At 45.7% G+C, this 12,340-nt stretch overlaps 1 protein-coding gene across 1 annotated transcript in view; it reads right to left on the bottom strand.

Moving 5' to 3' along the window:
• Positions 1 to 12,340, bottom strand: part of CNOT1 (CCR4-NOT transcription complex subunit 1) — a 1,017,784-nt gene that overhangs the window by 698,847 nt on the left and 306,597 nt on the right. The window contains 1 exon segment of the mRNA XM_030203593.1: positions 8,707 to 8,834. Within this exon segment, the coding sequence (XP_030059453.1) occupies positions 8,707 to 8,834 (128 nt within the window).

Below are 12,340 nucleotides of genomic sequence, written 5' to 3' on the forward strand. Positions count from 1 at the left end.
GACTACAATCGGCTGGACAAGGTACATATGAGAATGGAATGGATACAACCCAGTTCACAGAATGAGTTAATGAACTTGAAAAATTGAAGGTGGACAAAGCCATGAGACCAGACTGGATCCCTCCCAGGATATTGAGGGAGTTTAGAGAGGTTCTGGCGGGTTCTCCTAAAGATTTGTTTAATAAATCCTTGGAGACGAGAGATTCCATAGTATTAGAGAAGAGCGGATGTGGTCCCTCTTTACAAAAGTGGTGGCAGGGAAGTGGGAAACTACAAGTCTTTAAGCCTCACTTCAGTTATTGGAAAACTAATAGAAGCGTTGCTGAAGGAAGGATAGTGAATTTCCTGGAATACAATGAGTTACAAGATCAGAGGCTACATGGTTTTACCAAAGGTAAATCGTGCCAAACAAATTTGAGTTCTTTGACTGAGCGACCAGAGAATTGGACTGAGGACGTGAGATAGATGTAATCTACTTAGATTTCAGCAAAGCCTTTGACAAGCTTCCTCATAAGGAGGCTCAAACATGATAGGCTGAAGTTAGGACCCAAAGTGGTGAACTGGATTAGAAAATAGTTGACAGATGCCAGAGAGTGGTGGGTCAATGGAATTCACTCGGAGGAAGGAAAGGTGAGCAGCAAATTGCCTCAAGGATTGGTGCTGGGGCAGATTATGCTCAATATATTTATGAGCAACACTGCCGAAGGGTTAAAAGGTAAGGTTTGCCATTTTGCGGCTGTTACCAAGATTTGCAATAGAACGCACACCTCGGAGGGAATGGAAAACATGAAAAGAAATCTGTAAAAGTTAGAACAATGCATTACATTTTAACTGCCAAACATCAGTAGTGTAAAGTGATGCATTTGGGTAGCAGAAATCCAAGGGAGCTGTATGTCCTTGGGGTGATGGTGTCCAAGAATCTTAAAGCGACAAAACAGTACAATGAGGCAGTGGCCATAGCCAGAAGGATGCAAGATTGCATCAAGAGAGGAGTAACCAGCAGGACAGATGTTTTGATGCCCCTGTAACAAGTCATTGGTGAGGCCCCCACCTGGAGTATTGTGCTCAATTTTGGAGGCTGTATCTTGCTAAGGATGTAAAAAGACTAACTAGAAGTGGTCCAGAGGAATACAACAAAAATGATATGGGACTTGCACCAAAAGACACATAACGTACCGGAAGACCTGAATATGTATACCCTACAGCAACCGACGGGACAGGGGAGATATGATACAGACGTTTAAATACTTGAAAGTTCTTTTCCAGAGAGGGGGAAATGGTAAAACTAAAGATCATGAGCTGAGGTTGCAAGTTGGTAAGACTTGAAGTAAGGTCAGGAATTCGTTTTCATGGAGAGGGTAGTCGATGCCTGGAATGCTCTCCCAAAGGAGGCGGTAGAGAAAAATGATGATGAATTCAAAAACGTATGGTATGAACACAGGACCTCTAATTGGAAAATGGATGGTATTAAAAAAAAAAAAAAAAAACAACTTTAAATGGCTGCATGAATGTAGATGTGTGAATGACGTTTAGATGGTGACACTGGCTATGACAACCTAAGGCCAGTGCCAGGAAGACTTTGCAAGTCTGTATTCTTTATATTGCAATTCAGTTTAGGATTGGCTGGAACAGAGGACAGTGCTGGGTAGATTTTTACAGTCTGGGTCACGCGAATGACAAGACAGATTCAGATAGGCTGGAGTGTGATTTAACAGCAACTTCAGTATTTGAAACAAAGAGACGAGCAGACTTCTACGGTCTATGTTCCAGAAATACCAAAGACAAACCGTGCTCAAATATATATCACATTCATTGTTGATTTAATCATGAAACGATGAGTATTGTCTGTTGGGCAGACTGGATGGATCATTCAGGTCTTTACATGCCATCACATACTATGTTACTATGCAACAGTGCTATTTACCTGATTTAAGTTTGGCATCATAGGCCTCTCAAAAAGAAACAATCCTCTTACCTTACACTATAGAAAGTAACTCAGCTCAGCAAGCTGTTCTCGATTCTGAGAAACTCTTCTACATTGTAAAAGTCCCACAAAGAGCATAGTCCAGAACAACTTAAACCACCACCACCCTTAAAATTATCTTAGTATCCAGAAAAGGAAAACAAGCAAGCCTTAGCCATCTATCTGGAGCAGACTAGAGTCCATACACAGGCCACCAAGCTTTTTGTTTCGTTTGACCGAAGGATGGGGGCAGTCATCAGTAAATACACCTTATCCAACTGGCTGTCACACAGCATCTCCTTTGCTTATGCTGAGGCTCGGCTGACTCTGGAGAGCCATGTCACAGCACAACTACTCAGTGAATTGTGTGGAGGGAGATAAGATCCTCAAGTACCAAGAAATGCAGTCAGAGAGCAAGAAATGTGGCAGAGAGAAAATATTTCCAATTGTTTAGGGTGCCACAGGCTTGATCAAAAAACAAGTGCACCTGGATAAGTTTTGTATACATGTTACATATTATGAACTCCAGAAAGAAGCTCTTTGGCACAATGCAGGTACTATGGAGCGGGTTAGCAGTAATCAGAGACCGAGATCATACTCTACATACCCTGGCTGCTGTGTCAGAAGGTGATATTCTCCAAGTTGAAAGTTTCTGGCAGAATATCACCACCTGAGGCAGAAAGCAAAAGGCAGCACCCTTGTTGGGATCAAGAGCTTGAAACATGAACTCGCTCGTGTTTGCCCCTAGTGATGTTCTCCGTCCACTGTGAGAATGGTGGTTCTCTTTCACAGTACACATTTAAAGACTGGAGGATGAAGAGAGAAGTTTGAAAATACCAGCATATGGGAGATAAGAAGTTCCACAATTTTTACAATGAACGTAGTTGCAGAGGTCTAGTGATTATGAATTTTGAACCTGCCTCTAGTAAAACTATGTTGCCTCAGGTCCTGTGATCCACTGGATTCCAAAAATTTTACTATTCTCTGTTTTTCGGTGCGAAAGCTGCTACTTCTCAAATCCAGGAGACTGTGAACTTTGCAGAGTCTGCTTTATTTGGAAAAGGCTGCACAGTGAGAGAGGTCTCCCAATTCATCATCTGTGCAGTCAAGAAAACTGTGAACAAGAACTGTCACAACTTTCCTTAGGAGGAGAGGAAATAAAGGACATTTGTCAGCCCTAGCCTTGTTCTCAGCCATCTCCCTCAGAAAGTTGACAAAAGAGCTGCTCTGGAAGAGACTTTCTCTTTTCCTGTAGAAGGAGAGGGGTCTGAAGGCAGGGCCAAGGGATCCCTTCTCCAATGGTTCTTCTGGTTCTACATCATATCGCCAGGAGTGCTCTGTATCTGACTCAGCAAAGTAATCCTCAAGACATTTCAGTCTGTACCTGCCTTGGACAACTGAATGAGCAACCAGGACCAGAGTGCAAAAGTACAGGTCCTCTCGGACTCTGGGGTCACTTCCTCCCCCGACATGCTGGAGAGAAGCACCGCATCAGTTGTGTCAGCTCTAATGCGTGACAAGGCACAAACATCAAAGACCAACAGAGCATGGGCCTCCAGAATGGCCTGGACTGGCACTGTAGCTATTCACTAGAATAAAAGGCAGGAAGGTAAGAGATACACTATGAGGGAAAACAAGCAACGGAGAATGAAGATGTGTCTTCACTGCTTTGTGGATGAAGAAACACTGCAGATTCCACACAAGTCAAGCAGGTGGGAAGGCACAAACATGCATGGTAGGCCTGCCAAAAAGTTTCCAAAACAAACAAATGCTGAACAGCACCCCTACCAGGGCTCCTCTGAGAAAGAGAAGACACTTACCTGTAGCAGGTATTCTCCGAAGACAGCAGGCTGATTGTTCTCACATGTGGGTCGTCGTCCGCAGCAGCCCAGGATCGGAACACAAATTTTGCAAGCAAAATAAAAAAAAAAAGTCTTTCAGGAAAGTTCCGTTGCGCGGGCAGCGCAAACCGCGCACGCGCAAACGGACTTCCTGCCTGCCGCGTAAGCGTGCCTCTTTAGTTTAATCAAAAAGCATATTAACAAGAAACATAACAAATCCAAAGGGGAGGAGGACGGGTTTGTGAGATCAGCCTACTATCCTCGGAGAATACCTGCTACAGGTAAGCATCTTCGCTTTCTCATAGGACAAGCAGGCTGCTTCTCACATGTGGGGTATCCCTAGCAACCAGGCTCACTCAAAACAATGAACACTGTTCAATTGGGCCACACCACGAAGAGGACAGAACAAAGATTGACCTCAAACCAAAATTAACTGACAGAGTGCAGCCTGGAACAGAACAGAAATGGGTCTAGGGGGGTGAAGTTGGATCCTAAACCTCAAATAGATTCTGCAGCACTGCCTGCCCAAACCGACTGTCACGTCGGGTATCCTGCTGAAGGCAGTAGTGAGATGCAAGATGTGAATGTGTGGACTGATGACCACGTTGCAGCCTTGCAAATCTCTTCAATGGAGACCAACTAAGTGGGCCACTGACGCATTATGAGCCTTGACATGGCCCTCTAGAGTCAGCCCAGCTTGGGCATAAGTGAAGGAAATGCAATCTGCTAACCAACTGGAGATTGTGTGTTTTCCGATGGCAACTCCCCTCCTGTTGGGATCAAAAGAAAAACAACTGGGCGGACTGTCTGAAGGGCTGTGTCCACTCCACGTAAAAGGCCAATGCTCTCTTGCAATCCAAGGTATGTAAACTGCTTCCGCCAAGGCACATATAAGGACGGGGAAAGAATGTTGGCAAGACAACTGACTGGTTCAGATGGAACTCAGACACCACTTTTGGCAGGAACGTAGGGTGAGTGCGGAGGACTACTCTGTTATGGATGGAACTTGATATAAGGTGCATGAACTACCAAGGCCTGAAGCTCACTGACCCTACGAGCTGAAGTTACAGCCACCAAGAAAACGACCTTCCAGGTCAAGTACTTCAGATGGCAGGAATTCAGTGGCTCAAAAGGAGCTTTCATCAGCTGAGTTAGAACGACGTTGAGATCCCATGACACTGGTGGAGGTTTGACAGAGGGCTTTGACAAAAGCAAATATCTCATGAAGCAAACAACTAAAGGCTGTCCACAGATAGGTTTACCCTCTACATGGCGATAAGCACTAATGTCACTAAGGTGAACTCTTACGGAGTTGGTCTTGAGATCAGACTCTGACAAGTGTAGAAGGTATTCAAGCAGGGTCTGTGTAGGAGAAGAAAGAGGATCTAGGGCCTTGCTGTCACACCAGATGGCAAACCTCCTCCATTTGAAAAAGTAACACCTATTGGTGGAATCTTTTCTGGAAGCAAGACTCGAGAAACACCCTCTGAAAGACCCAAGGAGGCAAATTCTAAGCTCTCAACATCCAGGCCGTGAGAGCCAGGGACTGGAGGTTGGGATGTAGAAGCGACCCCTCATTCTGAGTGACGAGGGTTGGAAAGCGTTCCAATCTCCACGGTTCCTCGCAGAATTCCAGAAGAGGAGGGAACAAAATCTGATGCGGCCAGAAGGGCGCTATCAGAATCATGGTTCCGCAGCCTTGTTTCAGTTTCAGCAAAGTCTCCCCTATTAGAGGAATAGGAGGATACACATACAGAAGGCCTGTTCCCCAATACAGGAGAAAGGCATCTGACGCTAGTCTGTCTTGGGCCTGAAGCCTGGAACAGAACTGAGGGACTTTGTGATTTATCTCAGTGGCGAAAAGATCCGAGGTGGTGCCCCGCGCTCGGAAGATCTTACGGACTACATCCATGTTCAGCAACCACTCATGAGGTTGCATTACCCTGCTCAGTCTGTCGTTTACGCCTGCCAGATAAGTGGCTTGGAGAAACATGCCGTGACAGCGAGCCCAAAGCCACATCTGGACGACTTCCTGACACAGAGGGCAAGATACAGTGCTCCCCTGCTTCTTCGTATAATACATGGCAACCTGATTGTCTGTCAATCAATATGACTTGGTTGGTCAGCTGGTCTCTGAAAGCATTTAGAGCGTTCCAGATCACTCGTAATTCCAGGAGATTGATCTGAAGAGCTTTTTCCTGAAAGGACCAAGCTCCTTGAGTGTGAAGTGACACCAACTACAGCCAGACACTTTGTGAACTGGGCACAGACACGAGACCAAAGAGCAGTACACAATACTGAAAGTGCTGTATTCCCAGCCAAAATCGAAGATACTTCCTGTGAGCTGGAAGTATCGAGATGTGTGTGTAAGCATCCTTTAAATCCAGAGAGCATAGCCAATCGTTCTCTTGAATCATGGGAAGAAGGGTGTCCAGGGAAACCATCCTGAACTTTTCTCGAACCGGATATTTGTTCAGGCCCCTTAGGTCTAGGATGGGATGCATCACCTCCCATTTTCTTTTTCACAAGGAAGTACCTGGAATAGAATCCCAGCCCTTCTTCCCCTGGTGGAATGGGTTCAACTGCACTGGCCTTTAGAAGAGCAGAGTGTTCCTCTGTGCAAGTACCTTCCTGAGCTGGGAGCTGTAAGAATGAGCTCCTGGTGGGCAATTTGGAGGCTTGGATTCCAGAATGAGGGTGTATCCTGACTATTTGAAGAACCCACCAGTCAGAGGTTATGAGAGGCCACCTTTGGTGAAAAAGAACATCAACCTACCGGCAAATCGTCCGGTACGGACACTTTTACTGCTATGCTGAACTGGAGCCAGTCAAAAGTCCATCCCTTGCTTTTGCTGGGGAGCAGAATGGGCCTTAGACGCCCGCTGTTGACGAAAACGAGCGCGCTGCCGAGAAGCAGGAGTGTACCTATGCCAAAAAATCTCCTAGATGAGGAGGCTGTAGCAGAAGGCGCCCGGGAGAGAGAATCCATAGCATCATTATGCTTTTTAATCTGATTAACAAGATCCTCTACTTTCTTTCCAAAAGGACTGTCCCCCCCCCCCCAGCTAGGAACATCCGCCATCCGCTGCTGGACCAAATGATCCAGGTCAGAGACACGCAGCCAGAGCAAGTCACCAGAAGTGCAGTTCAATCAGTTAACTCTACAGAGATTTTCAAAGACTTAACTCAGATTGAGGTCTGTCAGGAGGATTCCTCGAGGCTCCTGACAGATCTCACTGCATGTTGGAAATCTATGGGTTATGCCACCTTATTAACAGGAAATGATAGAGAAGCAAAACTTTCCAATGATATTACAACAAAGTGCTGTACAGCCTGGAACTTGCCAGTACTTTGGTGCCTCCAATAGATGGTGCAGGATGAAATGGGGCAGGCAGCTTACAATCCAGTGGTAGAGTCCTTTGGACAAGGATCAGTCTACAGACAGCCTGGTGGAGCCGGTTCCCCCATAGCTCTAAGACTTATCTATGGACTACACTCAGTGTAGCTTGTTAGAGGTCCTGTAGAGCCTCTGCCAGCATGGGCAAAGTTTTTCAACTTTTCCTCCTCCCTCATCCCCTTATTAGGGGTGCCCCTGCAAGAATTAAAAAAAAAAAAAAAAAAGCATTGGCCTGATTTTGTAAGTTCAAAAAAACAAAACAAAAACAAAAGCACAAGAAAAAGAAACAGGAGAAAAGGAAAGAGGCCATAAGGGATTTCCTGGTGACAGCACTGTGGGGATCCCAGCAATCATGTGAATACTTGGTGGTAGGAACTACAGGGCACGTGGAAGCCAGAGAATTAACAGTGCAACTAGCTCTTGCTGTTCAAGTGTGATGGAAAAGCTGCAACAGGTGTGGACTATGGCTCCAGGAAGTCACTGGAGCAATTTTGTTTGGTGATGCACTGCTAGATGCCTCTTTATCAGTTGAGCCAGTCACAGCTGGGGGAGTTTTGGCAGAAACAGCAGCCATTTTGGTGCTGACCACCAGGCATCCATGCAGCCCAAGGGACAACCGAGTTAAGCTGCTCTTATGGCAGATTAGTTCCTCTGGCCGCCTGAACTGGGGCCCCAATTTTAGCATGCATCACAGTCTCTCTGGAGGGCACTTACAGGGCTACTTGTCCTGGCCCCACGATGTTCTCCTGGCAGGTGATGTCAGCTCTTGAGACCTTATTTAGAATGAAATGGGTGGAAAAGAATCTTAGATTTCTTATTGAAGATTCAGATGAGGAACAGGTTCCAATCCTCAGTGTATACCTAGAGGAAGCCTGTGGTGAGGCAGATGACAGGAGTTTCTCCTTTGAGGGTGTTTCCCCTCAGACAGGGGAGCTATTCCTGAAAGATGATTACCCAGTGGTAGGGCTATTCCAGCAAGAACTGCTGTCAGAGCAGATGGGCTCAGCATCTTGCATGTCGGGTCAAGTGCAAAAGTTACAGAGGAGAATCCCATCTTAGACTGACTGTAGAAGGCTTTTCAAACCAGAATATAAAGAAGTAATAGTAATCCACATTTTACCACAGGGACACAACTATTTATCTTTTAAAATATTTGTAAATATTTTGCTTAATACTGTGGGCTAAGTACAATGAATTCTGTTTTATGTGGTGTGGATCTTGGTCTTTTCCAGCCACACCCTAAGATTTTAAATACAGCAAGATTATGGGTGATGAGTAGTTTCCCAGATAAAGTAGTCAAGTTTTACTTTTATTTATTTATTTTTTTTTTTTTAACAGATACCAGCCCAAACAATCTTTCACGTATAAGGCTTAAAACCTAGCTGCTAGCTGTTCTACTAGAATAGCTGGCAGTTAGGTTCTTTAGTGCAGCAACTGAGGCACCCTGCAGAAAGCTATGCCCTGCAAGTTTCCATCCTAAGTACACACAGTGGTAGTCAGATTTACCATGTAGCAATTTCCCGATTGTCATCCTCTGGTGGTGCTTTCAGAATGTCTGTGACAACAGTATGACATGGATAATCAGCAAAACAGAAGATCTCTGGATTCATTAGGGAATGTTGAATAAAGGAGAGCTATAAAAGACAAGTAGAAATTTTCAGTTAAACCCTTCAGGCAGAATCTTATTGCCCTCCCTCACAATATACATCATAAAGGTGAAACAGGATTCCAGTATCAGATTTTTCAAGCCTGTTAAGAGGTCTATTTAGCACCTTTCATGTAGGAGAGCACATAGGCAGTAAAGTACTTCAATGTTTTAGATGGAAAGCTAATAAGAAACAACATGAGGCTCAAGGCAAATTACTACTGTAGTTGAATGTACTTTTCTTACTCCTGAGACAGTACTATTTAATTTTTGTACTCAATGGAAGATTGTAATCATGAGCAAGTCACTCAAAGAGCACCATTAGAAAAGGCATGATTTAAACCAGGGGTATTCAACCTACAGACAGCGATCCATAATCCTGACCACAAATCTGATTCACGTGGACCGTGGCCCCCTTCCTGCTATGCAGAAGTGACAGTGGCTGTCCCAGAAGTGGCCACTGTAGGATTCAGGAGCACAGGGAATTGCTTCTGGCAGTGGCACAGTGCTTTGTGCTCAGGGGAAGCAAGAGGAGGAGTGTGGAAAATAGCACAGAAAAAGTAGGACTGTGCCAGACTCTCATATAACCTAGCATCTGCAGTAGAGAATGACACTGGGCTAAGTTTGTCCCCATCCCTGCAAGCTCTGACTCCCATGGGTACAAGCCTCAAACAGTTATTTAGTACAACATCAAAAGATATAGAAAGACGCATTTATTCCTATACAAAATACAAATATGGCACATGCCAGGAATAGTGTTAGGGAAATGTGACTAGCAGGGAGTGCCCTTGGTCCCTGACCAGAGAGAACCCCAAGCCTGATGAAAGCTAAATAAAGTGCAACCTAGAAGTGGGCTTTGGGGTCCCCTCCCAAACTTCTACCCTGGACCCCAGCCATGTCTAACACTAGTTCATGTCACTAGCTCTGACAAGACGCACATTTCAAATCTGACATACTCTAATCACAAAATGGAAAATAAAATTATTTTCTAACTTTAGTTGTCTGTCATTGTATGGTTAAAATCATGTTGGTCTCAGGCTCTGGTTTCTGCTTCACTGTCTTCTCTTAACTCACTCACCAGGTTCTCCTATCCATTTGACTTCTCTCTCCATATCCACCATCCATCTTCCATTTCTGTGTCCCTATCATTCCCCACGTTCAGCATCTGTGTCCAGTATCTCACCACTGCTCATATCCACACATCCATCATCAGCTCTATCTCCCTATCCGCTCTTTGTGTTAAACCACATCTCCCTTTCCATACCCACACTGCATCTCCTCTATGTCCCTGTGCCCCCCCCCCCCCACCATGCACATAATTTCTCCTCTCCTCTTCCATACAAATGTATCTCTATCCTCTCCAACCCAACCGAGCTTCTCTCCTTCTCTTCCCCCACCCAGTCCAGCATCTGGTTCACTTGCCTGCAACTCTTTGCCTCTCTCCTTCCTGCTGTGAGATCAATATTTGACTCCCTCTTCCTTCTTTCCCTTGGCCTGTCATCTTTCTCTTCCCTGTAAGCCCCACTCCTCTCAGGGTCCATCCAGCACTTCTTTCCCTGTAGCCCCCCCTCCTCTTCACATGGGTCCAGCTCCACCTTCCCCTCCAGCCCCACCAGCACCCACCTCCTCCCCTCATGGGTCCAGCCAGCACTTTTCTCTTCCCCCCCCCCCCCCCCCCCCCCCGCAGGTGTCACTCTTTCCTGCAGCCAGTCGGCATTGATTCACACAGTCCGGCTCCATGGCCTTCTTACTACTACTAATTTCTATAGCGCTACAAGGCATACGCAGCGCTGTACACCATACACAAAAAAAGACAGTCCCTGCTCAAAGAGCTTACAATCTAGATAAGACAGACAGACAGAACAATTAAGGGTAAGGGAAGAGGTGAGGATAAAAGGACAAGGCAAGTGAGCAGTGGTAAGGAGTCAAAAGCAGTGGTAAAGAGGTGGGCTTTACGCTTGGACTTTAAAACGACCAACAAGGGGGCTAGACGTACAGGCTTGGGAAGTTTATTCCAGGAGTGAGGTACCGCAAGATAAAAGGAACGGAGTCTGAAATTAGCAGAAGAGGAAACGAGGACAGATAGAGAGCTTTATCAACAAAGTCCCGCTCTCTCTACTGCAAATTCCTGTGACACTAAACAGAAAGTTGCAGTAGATAGGGATGGACGGCAGGAGGAAGGTCTTGGAGCCAGCCTGTGTGAATTACTGCGGACTGGCTGCAGGAAAGTGTAGTGACCAATACTTCCTTGAGTGTCATCGCAGGGAGAAGTGGATTTTTTTTTTAAACACGGGAACAAGGTTTTTTTTTTTTTTTTTGGTTTTTTACTGTTCCCACATGGTGGTAAAGACGTTTTGTTCCCGCATTAAAGGTAATTTTTTTTTTTTGTTGTTGTTGAGTATTACAATGGTAACAGTAACTATGTCTCTCAAATCTGAACAAGCCCTGAATGATATTGCCAAGGCATGGAATTCTGCTGAGTTACCGTATATACGCAATTACAAGTGTATGTCATGCATAAGTTAAACATAGTAGATGACGGCAGAAAAAGACCTGCACAGTCCACCCAGTCTGCCCAAGAAAAATTCATATGTGCTACTTTTTTATTTGTACTGTCCTCTTCAGTGCACAGACCGTATAAGTCTGGCCAGCCCTATCCCCGCCTCCCAACCACCAGCTCTGGCACAGACCCTATAAGTCTGCCCAGCACTATCACCGCCTCCCAACTACCAGTCCCACCTCCCACCACCAGCTCTGGCACAGACCGTATAAGTCTGCCTAGCACTATCCCCGCCGCCCAACCACCAGCCCCGGCACAGACCGTATAAGTCTGGCCAGCACTAGTCCCGCCTCCCAACCACCAGCCCTAGCACAGACCGTATAAGTCTGCCCAGCACTAGCCCCGCCTCCCAACCACCAGCTCTGCCACCCATTCTAGGCTAAGCTCCTGAGGATCCCTTCCTTCTGCACAGGATTCCTTTATGTTTATCCCACGCATGTTTGAATTCTGTTACCGTTTTCATCTCCACCACCTCCCGCGGGAGGGCATTCCAAGCATCCACCACTCTTTCCGTGAAAAAGTACTTCCTGACATTTTTCTTGAGTCTGCCCCGCTTCTATCTCATTTCATGTCCTCTCATTCTACCACCTACCCAACTCCGGAAAAGGTTCGTTTGCAGATTAATACCTTTCAAATATTTGAACATCTGTATCATATCACCCTTGTTTCTCCTTTCCTCCAGGGTATACATGTTCAGGTCAGCAAGACTCTCATACGTCTTGTAACGCAAATCCCATACCATTCTCGTAGCTTTTCTTTGCACCGCTTCAATTCTTTTTACACCCTTAGCAAGATACGGCCTCCAAAACTGAACACAATACTCCAGGTGGGGCCTCACCAGCGACTTATATAATGGCATCAACACTTCCTTTCTTCTGCTGGTCACACCTCACTCTCTATACAGTCTAGCAACCTTCTAGCTACGGCCACCGCCT

The sequence above is a fragment of the Microcaecilia unicolor genome, chromosome 5, assembly GCF_901765095.1.
Source record: "Microcaecilia unicolor chromosome 5, aMicUni1.1, whole genome shotgun sequence".
Classification (NCBI taxonomy): domain Eukaryota; kingdom Metazoa; phylum Chordata; class Amphibia; order Gymnophiona; family Siphonopidae; genus Microcaecilia; species Microcaecilia unicolor.